The sequence below is a fragment of the Myxine glutinosa genome, chromosome 10, assembly GCF_964187855.1.
Source record: "Myxine glutinosa chromosome 10, kmMyxGlut1.1, whole genome shotgun sequence".
In the NCBI taxonomy this organism is placed as follows: domain Eukaryota; kingdom Metazoa; phylum Chordata; class Myxini; order Myxiniformes; family Myxinidae; genus Myxine; species Myxine glutinosa.
The window spans coordinates 42,933,727-42,951,917 of record NC_136270.1 but is presented as its reverse complement, the minus strand read 5'-3'; the positions used below and the strand labels follow the sequence as shown (position 1 = coordinate 42,951,917).

The window sequence follows — 18,191 nt, the reverse complement described above, 5'->3', positions numbered from 1 at the left end:
TCGATAGCTTCAGGGACTTCCTCACCGGATCATGTGTCAAGAAGCCACGATACCGTGCAAATTGGTAGTCATGCTGATGAGTTGCCGCACCGGTCGCATTGTATACAAATGAGGCCGAGCAAGCCTGACATATGATGTGAGATGTCATCCAGGGGAGGTACGGTGTTGACTCAGGTAGTTAATTGACCCTCAACAGCCTTTATTGATCATCACAGGAGAACTACAACAACCAGAATTCACCACAGACAAGGTATATTTAACAAAGCTGATGCACAGAAGGGGGAGGGGTGAGGGGAAAGAGACAGAAGGGATCAAAACGAGAACAAACTATATGGTATTCATAGAATACTTACCCTGCACAGTCAACTTGGTGCGAGCTAACGCTTCTGTTTTTGAAGGGTTTTTTATTTGATCCAACACGGCTGCCAGACCATGTGAGCGATGACATCATTAATTTATATTCTCTAATATAATTGTTGTGTAGATCATGCTCAATATATTTCAAACTGATCAGACAAAGTGTTGGCCCTGTCGAATCATGACGTCATAATTATCATTCACATATTCTACAGGAGGAGGTGCTCCTATGGTGAAAATTTCGTGTCCATCGGACTAACAGTTGCAGAGAAAATATTTTCATACTGATTGTTGTGGAAAACCAATCAGGTCCACACAACTTTAGTCCAACTTGTGGTTTAATTCCATTTAGATCATGACATCATCCTGTAATGCAGGAAATGCAATAAGTATACGATGTGGCATCACATGGGACCATTCATAACATTCAATGCAAGCAAGCTGAATATTCTATGCTGGCGTACCGTTAGCGAGTCTACCAGATGTAACGTGTCACAGGAGAAGTCTCGGAGCACCGTCCGCAGCAGCGGGTCTTATAGTCACGCCCCTAGCGGTGTCAACGAGCAGTGAGCATCACCCCGGGTTCAGTACGAATACGATTTCACTACATTCTCCCCCCCGTCAGAATTATACGGCGGTGCGGCGAGAAGCGAGCGAGCGTCAGCACGAACAGGGTGCGGAACATCAGTCGACCCAACCGTATCGGGCCGGGCGGCGAATTTCTCTGCCAGCACGCGTCCGAAATTCCCCGGGTACGGCATCACGTATCCCTGTGTCCCCGGCGTCGGAGGCGCCATCAGGGTCGGGTGACGAAGGGGGTAACTCCAAGTCGTCGGGCCCAGGTAGACCCGGTGAGGGGAGGGTCGGTAGACTTTCGGCGATGGGAGCGTCGGGAGAGGCCATAGTCTCATAGATGGGTTCGATCGGTCCGTCCGATTCCCTACTCAGGTCGGCGACCCCGCAAGGGGCAAGGTGACGGACGGAGACAGTAGTCTCACGGCCATCAGCCGTCATCACACGAGCATGCTCAGGATTAGCCTGGAGAATCTGCACTTTGTCCACTAGGGGGTCGTACTTGCTCGCGCGAACCGCCCGTTTAAGGTAGGTCGGTCCGGGCCCAGCGAGCCAAATGGGCAAAGACCGTATACACCCCGTGCTCCTGGGGTGGTGGAAAAGTCGCTCGTGGGGAGTTTGGTTGGTTGCCGTACACAGGAGAGCCCTGATCGAGTTCAACGCCGCAGGTAGCGACCAAGCCCATTTATCGAGGCCCCGGCCGAGGGTCCGGAGGTTGAGCATGATGGCCCTCCAGATAATCCCGTTGAAGCGTTCGATCTGCCCATTAGCCTGGGGTCTGTACGGCGTGGTGTAACTAGAAGCAATGTTATTTTGGAGCAGATAGCCATGCACCTCCTGAGACAAGAAGACCGCACCCCGGTCGGTATGGACATAGGCCAGGTACCCGAACATTGAGAACAAGTTCTGTAAGCATCGCATCACCGTGGCAGCAGTCATGTCCGCGCACGTATAAGCAAAGGGGAATCGCGAGTACTCATCGACGATAGTGAGCAGATAGCGAGAGCTGCTCGACACCGGCAATGGGCCCTTGAAATCCATCGCCAAGCGTTCCCACGGCCGCGTAGCCTTAACCAGAGTCCCCATGGGAGGGTTATAGAAACGCGGTTTGATTTCCGCGCAGATAGCGCAGTCGCGACAGATACGGCGGATATCGTCAATCGAGTATGGGAGATTGCCACGCCGCACAAAATGAGTGAAACGCGTTACGCCGGGATGGCCCGCAGTGGCATGCAGCACACGTAGGCCCTCCAAAGAGGTGATACCCGCGCATGTAGCCGGTCGTGATAAGGCATCGGCGGCCCGGTTATCCTTCCCCGGGCGATATGTGATGGTGTAACAGAAGTCGGTGAGTTCGATACGCCAGCGAGTGATTTTCTCATTCTTAATGCGCTGGGCGTGTAAGGTGTCGTACATGAACGCAACGCTTTGCTGGTCCGTGATGATTTGGAAGCACCGCCCGAGTAAGTACGGGCGCCATCGCCGAATAGACTCGACGATCGCATACGCTTCCTTTTCGACGGACGAGTGTCTCCGCTCAGCGGTGGTAAGAGTCCGTGAAAAGAAAGCCACGGGACGCACCCCTTGGGAGAGGGTCGCCGCGATGGCCTGATCCGAGGCGTCACTTTCGAGGACAAAAGATCCGCTCTCGTCGATTGTCGCCACGGCGGCTCGGGCGATGTCGGCCTTAAGGCCTTCAAAGGCCGCCAATGCGGCCGGACTCAGTGGGAAGGTGTCACAGGCCACGAGGGGGCGAAGTTTCGCGGAGAAATTTTGCACCCATTTGGAGTAATGGGCGAATAGCCCGAGGCCGCGCTTCAGGGACGCCCGATCACAGGGAGGGGCCATGTCGAGCAAAGGTCGCAGACGCTCCTTATCCGGAGCGACAGAGCCATGGGTCACGGTGTACCCCAGAAGATCTATCATGCGTAGGGAGTATTGGCACTTATCCTCGTTCATAGTTAAGTGATACCTCTGCGCGACCTCAAGGAAGCGCTTCAGATTAGCATCATGGTGCCCATGGTCATATCCACAAACCGTAAGATTATCGAGGTAGACGAAAACATCGGTTAAGTGCTCCCACGCAATGAGGTCATCCATGGCCCTCTGGAAACAAGAGACCCCGTTCGTTACCCCAAAAGGCAATCGAGTAAATTGGTACAACCGCTGCCCCGACTCAAAAGCGGTATAGATACGATCCGCCCTAGAGATAGGGATCTGGTGGTACGCACTACGGAGATCGAGAGTGCTATAGACCGAATACTGGGACACCTGTTGCACCAGCGCGTCCATCCCCGGAAGGGGGTAGGCATCCAGCTGTGTAAAGCGGTTAATCGTTTGGGAATAGTCGATTACCATGCGTCTGCGGTGGGCCTCGCTGCGCACCACCAAGACCTGGGCGCGCCACGGCGACCTGCTAGGTTCTATGATGCCGTCTTTCAAGAGCTGAGCCGTTTCGTCCGCAATGAATTGCATGTCTGCGCGAGAGTAGTGCCGTGATTTCACCGTGACAGGGGTACAGTCGGAGGTTAGATTGGGGAACAGCGAAAGCGGCTGGATGTCCATTTTCGCTAGGGCGCACACCGCAAGCGCGTCGTCCGCCCCCACAACAAGCATGTCAGGCCCACCAAACTCCATTACCAGACGTCCATGCAGTTTAAGAAAATCGTGTCCTAACAGAATATCAGCACATAAAGCGGGTAAAACCATAAGGTGTACATCAGGAAAAACCCGTCCCTTTAGCACGAGTTTCAATCGGCATTCCCCCTTCGTGCTGAGTCGAAGCCCCTGGGAAGCCATGAAGATCCGTCTCGTAGACCTCCAGATCTGCCATCCATGCCTGAGCACAAGTCGCTGGTCGATAAAACTATCCGTAGACCCTGTATCCACCAAGGCCCGAACACAATGGCCTTCGACCATGAGGGGAATAAGGGCTTGAGCCAGGCCGGACGAGGCTGCTGGGAGTGGGACTGAACCCCCCGAATGGGTCGGACAAGCCTCGCGGGTGGATCCTATGCCAGCAGCAGTTTTGCGGTCGTGGCCGGAGTATGCGTTGTCCATGGGGAATCCATTAATGCCATCAGAGGGCTTTCCCAAGCATTCCGGTGTTTCGCGATTCAAAATCGGACAATTCTGACGGGAAAAGGCCTCCGTAGTATTTGAAAACGCCTTTTGACACTTTTGGCAGGAAAAGGCCTCCGTAGTATTCGAAATCGCCTTTTCCGGGGTGAGGGCCACCGTTAGCTCGTGGACGACACGAGGAGAACGTTCCGCTGGGGCTTGGCGAGGCTTCAAAGCCCCTTGCGTGGCCCGGAGTTTGGTCAAGGACACGTACTTCGTGCCCGATTGAGGATGAGACTGTGGTGGCTGTCCGGTGACGCCCGCCAAGGATGTCTGAGCGCCCAGGGGCCCGCAGAGAGGGGCCCTCCCCTTCGAAGACGGGTAAGGCGCCGGGTTTCGGGCTCGGCTCGCAGGCTCCGCAATGAGCCCATTCAAGGTCGCCGCGACCGCGCGATTCAATGAGCCGCGAGCCGCGTGCCGTTTTCCTGCACACTTTCGCGTAATGTCCCTTTTGCGAGCACAAATGGCATATAGCGTCTCGTGCCGGACACACGGGCCGGGCATGACGTGGCCCCCCACAGAAAAAGCATGCGGCCCCGCGTAAGGCCTTGGGTCTGGCCGTAGCGGCAGCCGTCAGGACTGGGTCTTCCTCCGGAGCATCTCGGAGTTCCGCGAGCAGGTCCGCGTCCTCGGCGGTAGCACTCTCCGGCCGGGCGTGTAGTGTAGTGCCCGCCAAGAGGCGCGTGCGATCATAGGTGTTCGATTGCATCCGCGCTTTGGTGTATACTTTCCCTTGCTCGAGTGCCGTAGTGAAGGTCAGGTCGGTCTTCTCTAGGAGCTTGAGCCTTAGTTCCTGGGAGGAGACCCCTGCAATAAAGGCATCTAAAAGAAGATCATCCTGAGACTGCGCGGGAGTCTGTGGCTCCTTGATGCTGTCCAGCAAGAGCTGCCGGCGCTCCTGGGCGTAGTGGTCCATCGCCTCGTTGGGTTGCTGACGTCGCGTTAGCAGCAAATATCGTGCATACACCGGGCTTTTTTCCTTTATGTACAGCCGTTTGAGCTCCGCGATCGAGAGGTCATATGTCGCGAATTGAGCGATGGAATTGTACACCTTGTAGTCGATTTTTGAATGAAGCGTTGCTAGCTTCGCGGCAGCCGTCGGCACGGTCTCAGGCTCCTCGAAATGATTCTCCAATGTTCTGAGCCAGTGCTTCAGTTGCAAGCCACCATCCGGGGCTTGCGGGTTGGCGCAGAATATGGCAACCGCCAGCGGCTTGTTGCCAGCCATGTCGGTAGATATAAATGGAATTAAGTGTTGTGGAAAACCAATCAGGTCCACACAACTTTAGTCCAACTTGTGGTTTAATTCCATTTAGATCATGACATCATCCTGTAATGCAGGAAATGCAATAAGTATACGATGTGGCATCACATGGGACCATTCATAACATTCAATGCAAGCAAGCTGAATATTCTATGCTGGCGTACCGTTAGCGAGTCTACCAGATGTAACGTGTCACAGGAGAAGTCTCGGAGCACCGTCCGCAGCAGCGGGTCTTATAGTCACGCCCCTAGCGGTGTCAACGAGCAGCGAGCATCACCCCGGGTTCAGTACGAATACGATTTCACTACACTGATCAGATCAAGCGTTGTACTTGTCGAATTATGACGTCATAATTAAGGCAGAAATGACGTCACCGTTAACAACACTTATTCCCTATATGTAGTTCTTTACAATGAGCCATGTTTCAATTTTTTCCATGGAGTGGTTTTGGAGATATAGAGGTGCAACATTTTTCGTTTTTTCCAAGATGGCGCATGCACCGTGTGACCTATGATGTCATAATTATCGTTAAAATATCCCACAGAAGGAGATGGTCCAATGGTGAAAATTTCGTGTCCATCAGACTAACAGTTGCAGAGAAAATTCATACTGATCGGATGAAGCATTATACTTGTCGAATTATGACGTCATAATTATCATTAAAATATTATACAGGAGGCGCTCCGATGGTGAAAATTTCGTGTCAATCGGACAAACGGTTGCCGAGAAAATGAATTTTTAAAATGCAGACACGTACGTATGTACGCACCTGAATGCCTAACCCTGCTTTTCTCTTCGCGAGCGCAGGGAAATAATCAGTACGTAATAAATAAATGTAACCGCTCATCCACGAACAATCATATGTGGTCACGACACCAACAAACAAATCGGAGATACTTAAATATCCTTTGCCTTAGGGCCCGATCAGGCACAGCAGCAAAGGGGCGGATGGAGCAGGTAATATACAAGGTGTGCCGGCAAAGCTGGTAAAGGTACAGAGCGGCATCACGTGCCTTCTCAGACCCCGTCAGCACTCCATCCTGGCACTTGAGAGCACGTGGAAAGAGGGAGGAGATGCATGGCTACCTGGGTGGGTGGTCGCGGGCCTAGCAAGCAGGTGCAGACTCCAGTGGTGTTTAGTCCGGGAAACCCCTCAGCCTCAATCCCTCCTCCTGGGCTCCAGCCCACCCCCTTACCCTGACATGCGTGGCCCCTCCCCTCTCCCTCAATGTTGGGCCGGAGCCCCTTCTAGGGGGGAAGGTCCCCTCACAATCCTTCAATCCACAACTCTGAGGTGCAGAGATGATCATTACAGGTGAAATAAGAACACCTGTAGAGATGTTCATGACATGTGAAGTAAGAACACCTGTACAGATGTTCATTACAGGTGAAGTAAGAACACCTGTAGAGATGTTCATTACAGGTGAAGTAAGAACACCTGTAGAGATGTTCATGACATGTGAAGGAAGAACACCTGCAGAGATGTTCATGACATGTGAAGTAAGAACACCTGTAGAGATGTTCATGACATGTGAAGTAAGAACACCTGTAGAGATGTTCATGACATGTGAAGGAAGAACACCTGCAGAGATGTTCATGACATGTGAAGTAAGAACACCTGTAGAGACGTTAATGACATGTGAAGTAAGAACACCTGTAGAGATGTTCATGACATGTGAAGTAAGAACACCTGTAGAGATGTTCATGACATGTGAAGTAAGAACACCTGCAGAGATGTTCATGACATGTGAAGTAAGAACACCTGTAGAGATGTTAATGACATGTGAAGTAAGAACACCTGTAGAGATGTTCATGACATGTGAAGTAAGAACACCTGTAGAGATGTTCATGACATGTGAAGTAAGAACACCTGCAGAGATGTTCATGACATGTGAAGTAAGAACACCTGTAGAGATGTTAATGACATGTGAAGTAAGAACACCTGTAGAGATGTTCATGACAGGTGAAGTAAGAACATCTGTACAGATGTTCATTACAGGTGAAGGAAGAACACCTGTAGAGATGTTCATGACAGGTGAAATAAGAACACCTGCAGAGATGTTCATGACAGGTGAAATAAGAACACCTGTAGAGATGTTCATGACAGGTGAAATAAGAACACCTGTAGCTATGTTAATGACATGTGATGTAAGAACACCTGTAGAGATGTTCATGACAGGTGAAGTAAGAATACCTGTACAGATGTTCATTACAGGTGAAGGAAGAACACCTGTAGAGATGTTCATGACAGGTGAAATAAGAACACCTGTAGAGATATTAATGACATGTGAAGAACACCTGTAGAGATGTTCATGACAGGTGAAATAAGAACACCTGTAGAGATATTAATGACATGTGAAGAACACCTGTAGTTATGTTAATGACATGTGAAGTAAGAACACCTGTAGAGATGTTCATGACAGGTGAAGTAAGAACACCTGTACAGATGTTCATTACAGGTGAAGGAAGAACACCTGTAGAGATGTTCATGACAGGTGAAATAAGAACACCTGTAGAGATATTAATGACATGTGGAGAACACCTGTAGAGATGTTCATGACAGGTGCAGTGAGAACACCTGTAGAGATGATCATTACAGGTGAATTGAACCATTTGCTGAGCTCATTATTTGCTGATGAAACCTTTTCCCACCCCGTTGCGGCCTTGTGCCCAATCCCATGCACCACCACGCCCTCTCCCTGCCTCCTCTAGTCGAGGCCTAGTCGGATAGTTATAGGCCTACATGGCGAACGAAGTCGAGTTGGAGCACAAGCGGCCGCGACAATGTCTCATCCGGACGGCGTTTCGACAATGTCCGCTCAGACGTCTCAGCAAACGGTTAAGAGGGAGCGGAACATACGGTGAGGATAAAGATGAGGGTGTGAGGAGGTGATGAGGGTGTGAGGGGATGATGAGGGTGTGAGGAGATGATGAGGGTGTGAGGAGATGATGAGGGTGTGAGATTTAATGACGATGAGATAATGACGATGTTCACAGTGCAGGTGAGGAGCCGGGTCAGTGTCGTGGTGGTCAAAGCGGGGCGGGGTGTGTTTTGTGGGGATGGAGGTGCAGAGTGAGGTGTGTTTTGTCGGGGATAGAGGTGCAGAGTGAGGTGTGTTTTGTGGGGATGGAGGTGCAGAGTGAGGTGTGTTTTGTCGGGGATGGAGGTACAGAGTGAGGTGTGTTTTGTAGGGGATGGAGGTGCAGAGTTAGGTGTGTTTTGTGGGGATGGAGGTGCAGAGTGAGGTGTGTTTTGTGGGGATGGAGGTGCAGAGAGGTGTGTTTTGTGGGGATGGAGGTACAGAGAGGTGTGTTTTGTAGGGGATGGAGGTGCAGAGTGAGGTGTATTTTGTCGGGGATGGAGGTGCAGAGTAAGGTGTGTTTTGTACGGGGTGGAGGTGCAGAGTGAGGTGTGTTTTGTACGGGGTGGAGGTGCAGAGTAAGGTGTTTTGTCGGGGATGGAGGTGCAGAGTAAGGTGTGTTTTGTACGGGGTGGAGGTGCAGAGTGAGGTGTGTTTTGTACGGGGTGGAGGTGCAGAGTGAGGTGTGTTTTGTACGGGGTGGAGGTGCAGAGTGAGGTGGGTTTTCTGGGCGTGGGGAGTTTGTGTATGAATTATTTTGTTCCGTTTTCTTTTGGACAAGATGTACGCAGTGAGTCAACTGTGGGTGCAGCTAGAGGGCAAGATGCCGCAGGTCCTGTTGTTCCCAACTCAACCACATCTGGGCGGTTTCCTGGTTTGGATGTTGACATCAACGTGACCCGAGCTCAAGTTTCTGAGTATGGTGAGCAGAGTCAGACATGTACTCGTATAAGTATAACTTCTTTCCTCATATTGGAAGAATTTAATATACACATTTTAACAAGCAAAATTAAATACCCCACACTCAACTTGTATTTGTCGAACTTAATGGTGGAATAACATGTATAGAAACGAAAGAGATTTTTTTACAGGCTCCGTAATATTGTGATTGACGTGGCCCGGATAACTCCGAAGACCTCTATAAAAAGACCATGGGTGCTGTCCACAACACTCATCTTTGGTCGGACCGTCACGCCCAACGTTGGTTTACCGTACCGGCAAGATGACTGAAGTATATGGGGAACCGTGCCGGCGGTCGCGCACCAAATGTGATTGGCCGAGCGAACCACCATTACGCGCCACAGCCTATTGTTGCTGAAAGGGCCAATTAACCGCTTGGGCCAATTACCCCCAGGAGCGCTATGTAAAACCAAAACCTGAGCAGGATAAGTCAAGACACAATGCTAAATCTTTCATGCGTTTATTACAGGTAAGCATAAATTAGCGGGAGAAATGCCGGTTGAGATTCAAACAGGGAATTGGTGGGAAAACACAAGGATATGCAATGCAAGCAATTCACACAATTTACAGGTCTGTGTACATTTCCCACTTATCACCTACATGATAAACCCGCCATTGGATGCCTTAAAATGATCACTTTCCACTTATAACCAAAGGTGCGTGACACCCAAAGAAATGATAGAGTGAGAGAGTTACTCCTCAGTCACATTTGCTCTACAGCTAGGATACGGCGGCCGTACCCCCCTAAATTGACAGAAACGTGCGGCGGCCGCAGAGTTTCTGAGGTGGCCTCAGGGTGGCCCTAGGGCGTATGGTTATCTTTTACAGGCCGTAGGGGTCGCCGTGGAATTATAGCGCGGAGTTATAACTTTTTTCATTTCTAGGTCGGCCGTAGCAATTCGACAAGCCGTAGCCATGACAACTGTAAGTGCTGTTATACATATGAAAAAGAACTGGTATATATACCCACTCGTTACCGTCCGTCTGGCCACACGTTCGCCTTAGGGCCCCCCTGCGGTCGCCTTGCGGGCACCTTGAGGCTACCTTGCGTCTGCCTTGAAAATTATATGGCCGCCGCAGGGACGCCCTAAGGTCACCGTGCGACATCAAATCAAAGACCGTACGGCACCCCCACGTTTTCGGTCTCCACAATTTCTAAATACCCCATGCGGCTACCCGAAAAATAAAAACATATGTGACTGCTACATTGTGTGACCGTGGAAATACTGCGGCCGCCCTATAATTGCTAGTGGCCGTAGATTTTTTAGACCCTACGGCCGCCGAGCCAAATGTGACTGAAGCATTTGGGAAGACAGGTGAGAAGTGTAGCATGTATGTGAGAAAGAGAGGTGTGTATGTGAGAAAGTAGTTAGGGGTGGTTTACATTCCCTGACACACCTTCCACAACCTGGCTGGTATTGTAGCCGCCCATTGGTTCAGGTTTGCCTCACGCACGCTCTCTTCTGGGTTTTTCCTGATTTTATGGGCACCTGGTATTCTTTGGCTGCACATGATGGAATGTGCGCTCGAGCAGGAATATGGGCCGGAGATGCGAAATGAGGCTGGCAGGTTTGTTCGTGACGAGGCGGTGTAGCGATAGCTGGGCTGTGGAAAAGGTGCGTCGGGCTTGGTGTGGTGTTAGTGTGTGTGGGGTGAAAAAGTCGCGAAGGATACGAAAGAGTGAGTCAAAGTCGGAAAGGTAAAGAATGCCGGAAAGTGTCGAAGAGGAAAGCTAGAAAGAAGGTTGGAAAGAAGCGCATGAAACGAGGTCGGAATGAGCAAGCGAGTGAGTGAAAAAGTGTGCATCTCTTCAGATCTAAATGTGTCGCCCATAATCTGTGCGGATCTGTCTTGTCTATCAGTGTCTCTTCCTTTTGTTATCCCCACCTCCCATTCCTTGTCACATATGCTACCTCTCTGCCAAATTTCGTCCGAATCCGTCCACAACTTTTTGAGATACACTACCTGACCAAAAATATGTGGACTCCCAAATGGAACATCTCATTCCAAAATCATGGGCATTAATATGGAGGTGGTCCCCCCCTTTGCTGCTATAACAGCCTCCACTCTTTTGGGAAGGATTTCCACTAGATGTTGGAACATTGCTGTGGAGATTTGCTTCTATTCAGCCACAAGAGCATAAGTGAGGTCGGGCACTGATGTTGGGTGATTAGACATGGCTCGCAGTCGGCGTTCCAATTCATCCCAAAGGTGTTCGATGGGGTTGAGGTCAGGGCTCCGTGCAGGCCAGTCAAGTTCTTCCCCACTGATCTCTACAAACCATTTCTGTATGGACTTTGCTTTGTGCACGGGGGAATTGTCATACTGAAACAGGAAAGGGCCTTCCCCAAACTGTTGCCACAAAGTTGGAAGCACACAATCATCTAGACCAGTGGTTCTTAACCTTTTAAAGTGCCGTACCCCTTGAGTTTTCATAATATTTTCCTGTACCCCCTGTCAAAAATGACTTAAAACGACAATAATAGATTAATAAAGTTTCTTTATTTACACATTAAAAAAAAACACATTTATGGAAACAATCATAATGCATTGTGTTTGCTGAAAAGTCACTTTGTTGAAGTAGATTACAGTACAATAATAACTTTTGTAGAAAAACATACCACACAGCACACACAGACACATTTCTAGTGGCTCTTTGTTGTTGTTTTTCATCAATGATGATGCTGAAACAAGGTTCTTTCTTTGAAATAGCCACACGCATGTCACCTGCATCCAAACGGTTCCTGGCCTTTGTTTTGATGTGTAGGAGTGTTGAAAAACCTGTATCGCACAAATAGATGGTCGCAAATGGCACGAGGATCTCCAGAGGTCTCTCTGCTAACTGTGGGAACGTTTTGAGTTGTGCAAACACCAGAAGATGTCTAGCTGCATTGATTCAATCTCCATTCAAATTATTATTTTTAAAAAAACCAAACACTTGTAATTTTTAAATAAAAACATTTTAACCCTTTTTTTATTTAAATACTGTTATACACTTATTTTTTAATTGAAATTTGTTTTGGGGCGGCGTGTCTTGTACCCCAGCTTGGAGGTTTCGTACCCCCATGGGGTACAGGTACCCATGGTTAAGAACCTATGGTCTAGAATGTCATTGCATGCTGTAGTGTTAAGATTTCCCTTCACTGGAACTAAAGGCCGAACGATGAAAAACAGTCCCAGACCATTATTCCTCCTCCACCAAACTTTACAGTTGGCACTATGCAATCGGGCAGGTAGCGTTCTCCTGGCATCCACCAAACCCAGATTCGTCCGTGGGACTGCCAGATGGTGAAGCGTGATTCATCACTCCAGAGCACGCGTTTCCACTGCTCCAGAATCCAATGGCGGCGAGCTTTACACCACTCCAGCCGACGCTTGGCATTGCGCATGGTGATCTTAGGCTTGTGTATGGCTGCTCGGCCATGGAAACCCATTTCATGAAGCTCTCGACAAACAGTTGTTGTGCTGACGTTGCTTGCAGAGGTAGTTTGGAACTCGTTAGTGAGTGTTGCAACTGAGGATAGAGGATTTTTACGTGCTTCAGCACTCGGCGGTCCCGTTCTGTAAGCTTGTGTCGGCCTACCACTTCACGGCTGAGCTGTTGTTGCTCCTAGACGTTTCCACTTCACAATAACAGCACTTGCAGTAGACCGGGGCAGCTCTAGCAGGGCAGAAATGTGACGAACTGACTTGTTGGAAAGGTGGCATCCTATCGATCGGATCGACTACCCATGAGGAAAATTAAATCTGTCACGTGGTTTGGCAGCCATATTGCCTGGAATCCTATCACTGCTCGCAGTTCTATAGTTACTTACTATAGAACTTGGACTTCTATCCTCTTTACAGATGAGTCAAGGATCCATCTTGACTGTAGTGATGGCCCTTGTCACGTTTATCGTAGGGAAGGGGAACGTTAAGTGATGTATGGCTTATGCAACGTTTGTCGGTGGAAGCATAATGGCATGGGGTGGCATCACCGCACATCACGCAACCCAGCTGGAGGTCACTAATGGCAATTTGACAGGTATTCGGTACAGTGAGACTTCAACAGGATACCGCGCACCCTCGTGTCACACGAGTGGTCATCAACTTCTTTCATCGCACAACACAACATTCCCACACTTCCCTGGCCAGCTGTTTAGCTTGATCTTTCTCCCAGAGAACATGTGTGGGATGAGATGGAACAACCATCTTGCAAATCAGCCACCGACGTTTGCCCAACTACGGCAGGCTTTGGTACAGATCTGGAATGACATTCCTCAAACCTTCTTCAACCATCTCGTGTCCTCAATGAGGCCCCATTGCCAATCGTGTCAATGCAAATGGTGGTCACACCAGAAACTGAGGTGTTAACTGACTTTTGGACCGCAATCTTCAATCATCTTGTGACCTCAATGAGGCCCCATTGCCAAGCGTGTCAATGCAAATGGTGGTCACACCAGAAACTGCGGTGTTAACTGACTTATGGACCGCAATCTTCAACCATCTTGTGTCCTCAATGAGGCCCCATTGCCAAGCGTGTCAATGCAAATGGTGGTCACACCAGAAACTGAGGTGTTAATGGACTTTTGGACCGCAATCTTTAACCATCTTGTGTCCTCAATGAGGCCCCATTAACAAGCGTGTCAATGCAAATGGTGGTCACACCAAATACTGAGGTGTTAACGGACTTTTGGATCGCAACCTTGTTCGAGCCTCTGGAGACATGTATTGCACACAACTGTCGATATTCATATGAATGTCATGTTTATGAAACACTAAATATTGATATGACCACACATGATGTATTTGTTGTGATGTACACATAATGCAGGTGTAAATGACGCTCAGACACGTTTTCCGCTCCTGCACATACCCTAGTGACGCTCTTCTTTGTTAAATACCGTGTCTTCTTCAATCAGTGTTGAGGCTCATGGAAGAGCAGGACAGGGTAAAAGGTCAAAAGTGAACCAAGGGGCAAACAGGTGGACAAAGTACAGGTGCGCAATAACACGAGGGGAAAGTTTTCAGGTGAAAGGGGTACCTGGTCTTAGCAGGCACAGAACAGTTGAAGAGGTAGAAATGGGACAAACAGACTCTGGTGGACAACTGACTTTACCTGTAGGGAAGATCATGAAGCAACGTACTCAGGAAGACTTTTGCCGATTGTGTTTTGAGTTTAAAAAGTCATATTACCTGTTCCTTTTTCTCCATTTTATGTTGTATTCTGCGTGATGTGTCCAGAATCAGAATACGAGATTGATCCAGAGACGGGAGAAGCTTCTAGATGAGAGCGTCGAAGGCCCGAGAGCACACCATTCCAGTTTGAGTGTGACATCTGTGGACATGCAGTCACGTGTACGGATTCCAACCTCAAACATGTACACGGTTTCTCTTTCTTCGTTTTTTAACCTTCTAAAGTTTACGGTGCTTTGGGAATTACTTGGCAAGTATCTTGCAACATTCTAATGCTGTTGACACACTCCGTACATCACTATGGTGTATGTGTGTTTTTGATCAACGGACGAGACCAGTTACACTGTGGCCTGAAAATCTGCTTTTCCTTTTCTGCCACCCTCACCCCCTTTGTGGAGACTTGTACTTTGGGGATCACCTCTGTGGCACTTGTTAGGCCTTGGAGACTTGGGCTTTGGGGATCACCTCTGTGGCACTTGGGCTTTGGGGATCACCTCTGTGGCACTTGTTAGGCCTTGGAGACTTGGGCTTTGGGGATCACCTCTGTGGCACTTGTTAGGCCTTGGAGACTTGGGCTTTGGGGATCACCTCTGTGGCACTTGTTAGGCCTTGGAGACTTGGGCTTTGGGGATCACCTCTGTGGCACTTGTTAGGCCTTGGAGACTTGGGCTTTGGGGATCACCTCTGTGGCACTTGTTAGGCCTTGGAGACTTGGGCTTTGGGGATCACTTCTGTGCCACTTGTCAGGCCTTGGATACTTGGGCTTTGAAGATCACCTCTGTGGCACTTGTTAGGCCTTGCATGCTGCCCGTTTTCCCAAAGTGTGCAAGCACTGTCCACCCTTTACCCAATTTGTAGGAAACTTGTGCTTTTGCATCGCGTGGGACACAATTGGCAAATGGATGTCGTTCCACAAGAAGTGATGTGCCATTTGTCACGTATCGTAGAAAAACAAAACCGTCCTTGTTCCATTTAGCTTTTATGTGGAGGGTTCAGTGGGGGCTCCGTGAAGTCTGCGTTGTTCAGAGCCCCAAGAAACGCGTGTACATGTTGGCGAATGTGTACCCCACCCTGTATGTTTTTTTTTTCATACATGTCCTTATAAATTTTCTGCACTCTCCGAAGGAGAAACACGAGGGACGTATTGAATCCTTTTTTTGTTAAACTTTTCACCCTTTTGCTTTTTTTTTTTTTTTACAGCGTAGCCCGTAGGGTAATGCGGGCTGGGACAGTCTTTGTCTGTCAGTATGTCCCCACAAATGTCCACCAATCAGAGCTGAAGATCTGGTCACATGACAGGGGGACAGCGTTTAGTAACCATTACAGTTGCATATTTTACTAAAAGGAAATATAATAACCTTGTAGAACGTTTTGTGGTCCCAGCAGGTGTCGTAAGGTAGGAGGTTTCAGAAATTCCTCAATACCGTTATAATTTTGAAATGCGATCGACACAGATCTTGCTCCCGAATCCGGAAGTAATCAAATGTTTGCGGTTCGCTGATTTGATAACATCTCAATACAATCGTGATTTAACATTATACGAGGGCCAGTCAATAAGTAACCTTAAAATGCCGATATAAATTCGAGAATGTAATATGTGTAGTTGTAGACGACATATGTTGTATCTATGGATGAGTCATGTTTTGCCTGTTAGTCAGGTTCACTATGTTTTTTTGTTCAAAATCATGGTAGATTAGCAAACCTATACATTTTTGGAAACGTTATTACATGGAAAATCTGAAAATCAATGTTTACATTTGCCAATTCCGACCAATTCGATTCGACCAATTCGACCAATCGACCAATTCCATTCGACCAATTCGACCAATCGCTTCGATCGACCATTCGACCATTCGACCAATTCGACCAATCGCTTCGATCGACCATTCGACCATTCGACCAATTCGATCGATTCGATTCGATTCATCGAATTCGATTCGATCGACCATTCGACCAATTCGATTTGCCAATCAATTTGACCGACCTTTGCTTGTGTGGAACGGACTGTGAAAACGATGCGGACTATATTGTCGGATACGACACACAGGACAGTGATGACGAACTCTAAATGGCATATTCTGTAATCGTGTATGTTTGATGCCATTGACTGCCTGTGTATATTTTGTCATTGACTGCCTGTGTCGATGTGAAGTTATACTGACTGCATGTGTATATATGATTTTGCTGACTGCCTGTGTATGTTTGGTGATATGAATTATTGTGACACATTTTGATGTTATTAACTGCCTGTACAAAATGATAACATGTATTTGATTATGCAACTTATCGCGAATATAAAGACAGTATTTTGCAATTCAAAACCTTTGATTCGTGTCTTACCATTCCCCATAGCACTAATTTGATACCTTCATTGGATTCCTTGTCCCTGAAAATATAGGTTTAGTATATTTTTAAAAGTTTTTAGGGTAATTAGAGGCAGAAATAGCACAAAATATGTATTTTACAGTGGCCATTTTGAAAATCCAAAATGGCCGCCATACAGGTATCTCTCCAAATGTAAACATTGATTTTTAGTTTCCTTATGCTATAACCTTTCCAAAAATGTATAGGTTTGCTAATCTACCATGATTTTGAACGAAATATAATTTATTGACATAGTGAATCTGACTATGTTTTAGATCTGGCAACATTGAGTGTATGACGTCAGTAGAGCAGTTCCAAGATGACGGCTCACTGAGAAGCATGCACCAGGGAGGAGCAACGTTCTGTCATCCGTTTCCTGGGAAGTGAGGGTGTGAATCCCAGTGTAATCCATCGCAGAAAGACGATGCAATATGGCGATGCATGTTTATCGCTACAGCAGGTGTACGACTGGGACAGGAAGTTTAAAAGTGGAGTGTCCAGTGTGGCAGCTGCTGCTCGCTTGGGCCGGCCTCACACAGCCGACACACCAGAAATGGTTGCAGGAGTTGAGCGCCTGCTAAGGGAAAACAGTCGCATTATGCTGGAGGAAGTGGTCTCCAAATTGAACATTATTCATGGTTCAGCACACCATATCATTCACAACATGCTGGGGTTCCGCAAAGTGTCTGCAAGATGGGAGCCTAGACAACTCACACCCGAACTGAAAGAACGGAGAGCAGATGCATGTGAATAACTTCTGCGAGATTACAAAACAAAAGGCGATGCTTTCTTACAGCGCGCAGTGATTGGGGGTGAAATCTGGGTCCACTACTTTCAGCCAGAAACAAAGAGGGCAAGCAAAGAGTGGTGCCATTAAACTTCACCGAAACCCAAAAAATTCCGCACACAGCCGTCCGCTGGAAAAGTGATGCTGATGCTCTTCTCTGGGATAGCCGAGGCCCACTTGTAGAGCATTACATGCCCAGAGGGCCCACAGTCACCAGTGCATCACACTGCGACCTCCTTAAAATCATCTGAAACCAGCAATCAGATCAAAACGTCGTGGTATACTCATTACCGGTGTTTTTCTGCAGCATGACAATGCTCGGCCATATACTGCCTGCACTACAGCTGCAACAATTGTCTTCCTCATTCACCCCACTGTAATGTATTGTCTTCCTCATTCACCCCACTCGCCAGACCTCGCCCTTTCGGATTACCACATATTTGGGCCACTTAAAGAGGCCACTTGGTGGAACCACTTTCCGATCCGACGAAGAGGTCCAAGAGGCAGTGCACGAATGGCTACACAAGCAGCCAAAATATATATTTTTTCTAGAGGAATCCAATCCTTAGTAAAGCGCTGGAAAAAATGCATTGAACACAATGGAGATTATGTTGAAAAATAACAGTTGGTACACACGTACATGCAATAAACAAGTTGTGAAAAATATTTTAAGGTTACTTATTGACTGCCCCCCATATTTTGACATATTAATTCTATAGTATTAATTTGT

The 18,191-nt window shown here is 48.2% G+C and overlaps 1 protein-coding gene across 1 annotated transcript; it reads left to right on the top strand.

The window, feature by feature from the left end:
- Window positions 1–8,026: 8,026 nt before the first annotated feature.
- LOC144894031 (uncharacterized) lies at window positions 8,027–15,398 on the top strand. Its single transcript, XM_078785593.1, has 3 exons — window positions 8,027–8,175; window positions 8,957–9,097; window positions 14,359–15,398. The coding sequence occupies exons 1-3, from the start codon at window positions 8,058–8,060 to the stop codon at window positions 14,403–14,405; spliced, it is 306 nt and encodes a 101-aa protein (XP_078641719.1). The 5' UTR covers window positions 8,027–8,057; the 3' UTR covers window positions 14,406–15,398.
- The last annotated feature ends 2,793 nt before the right edge of the window (window positions 15,399–18,191 follow it).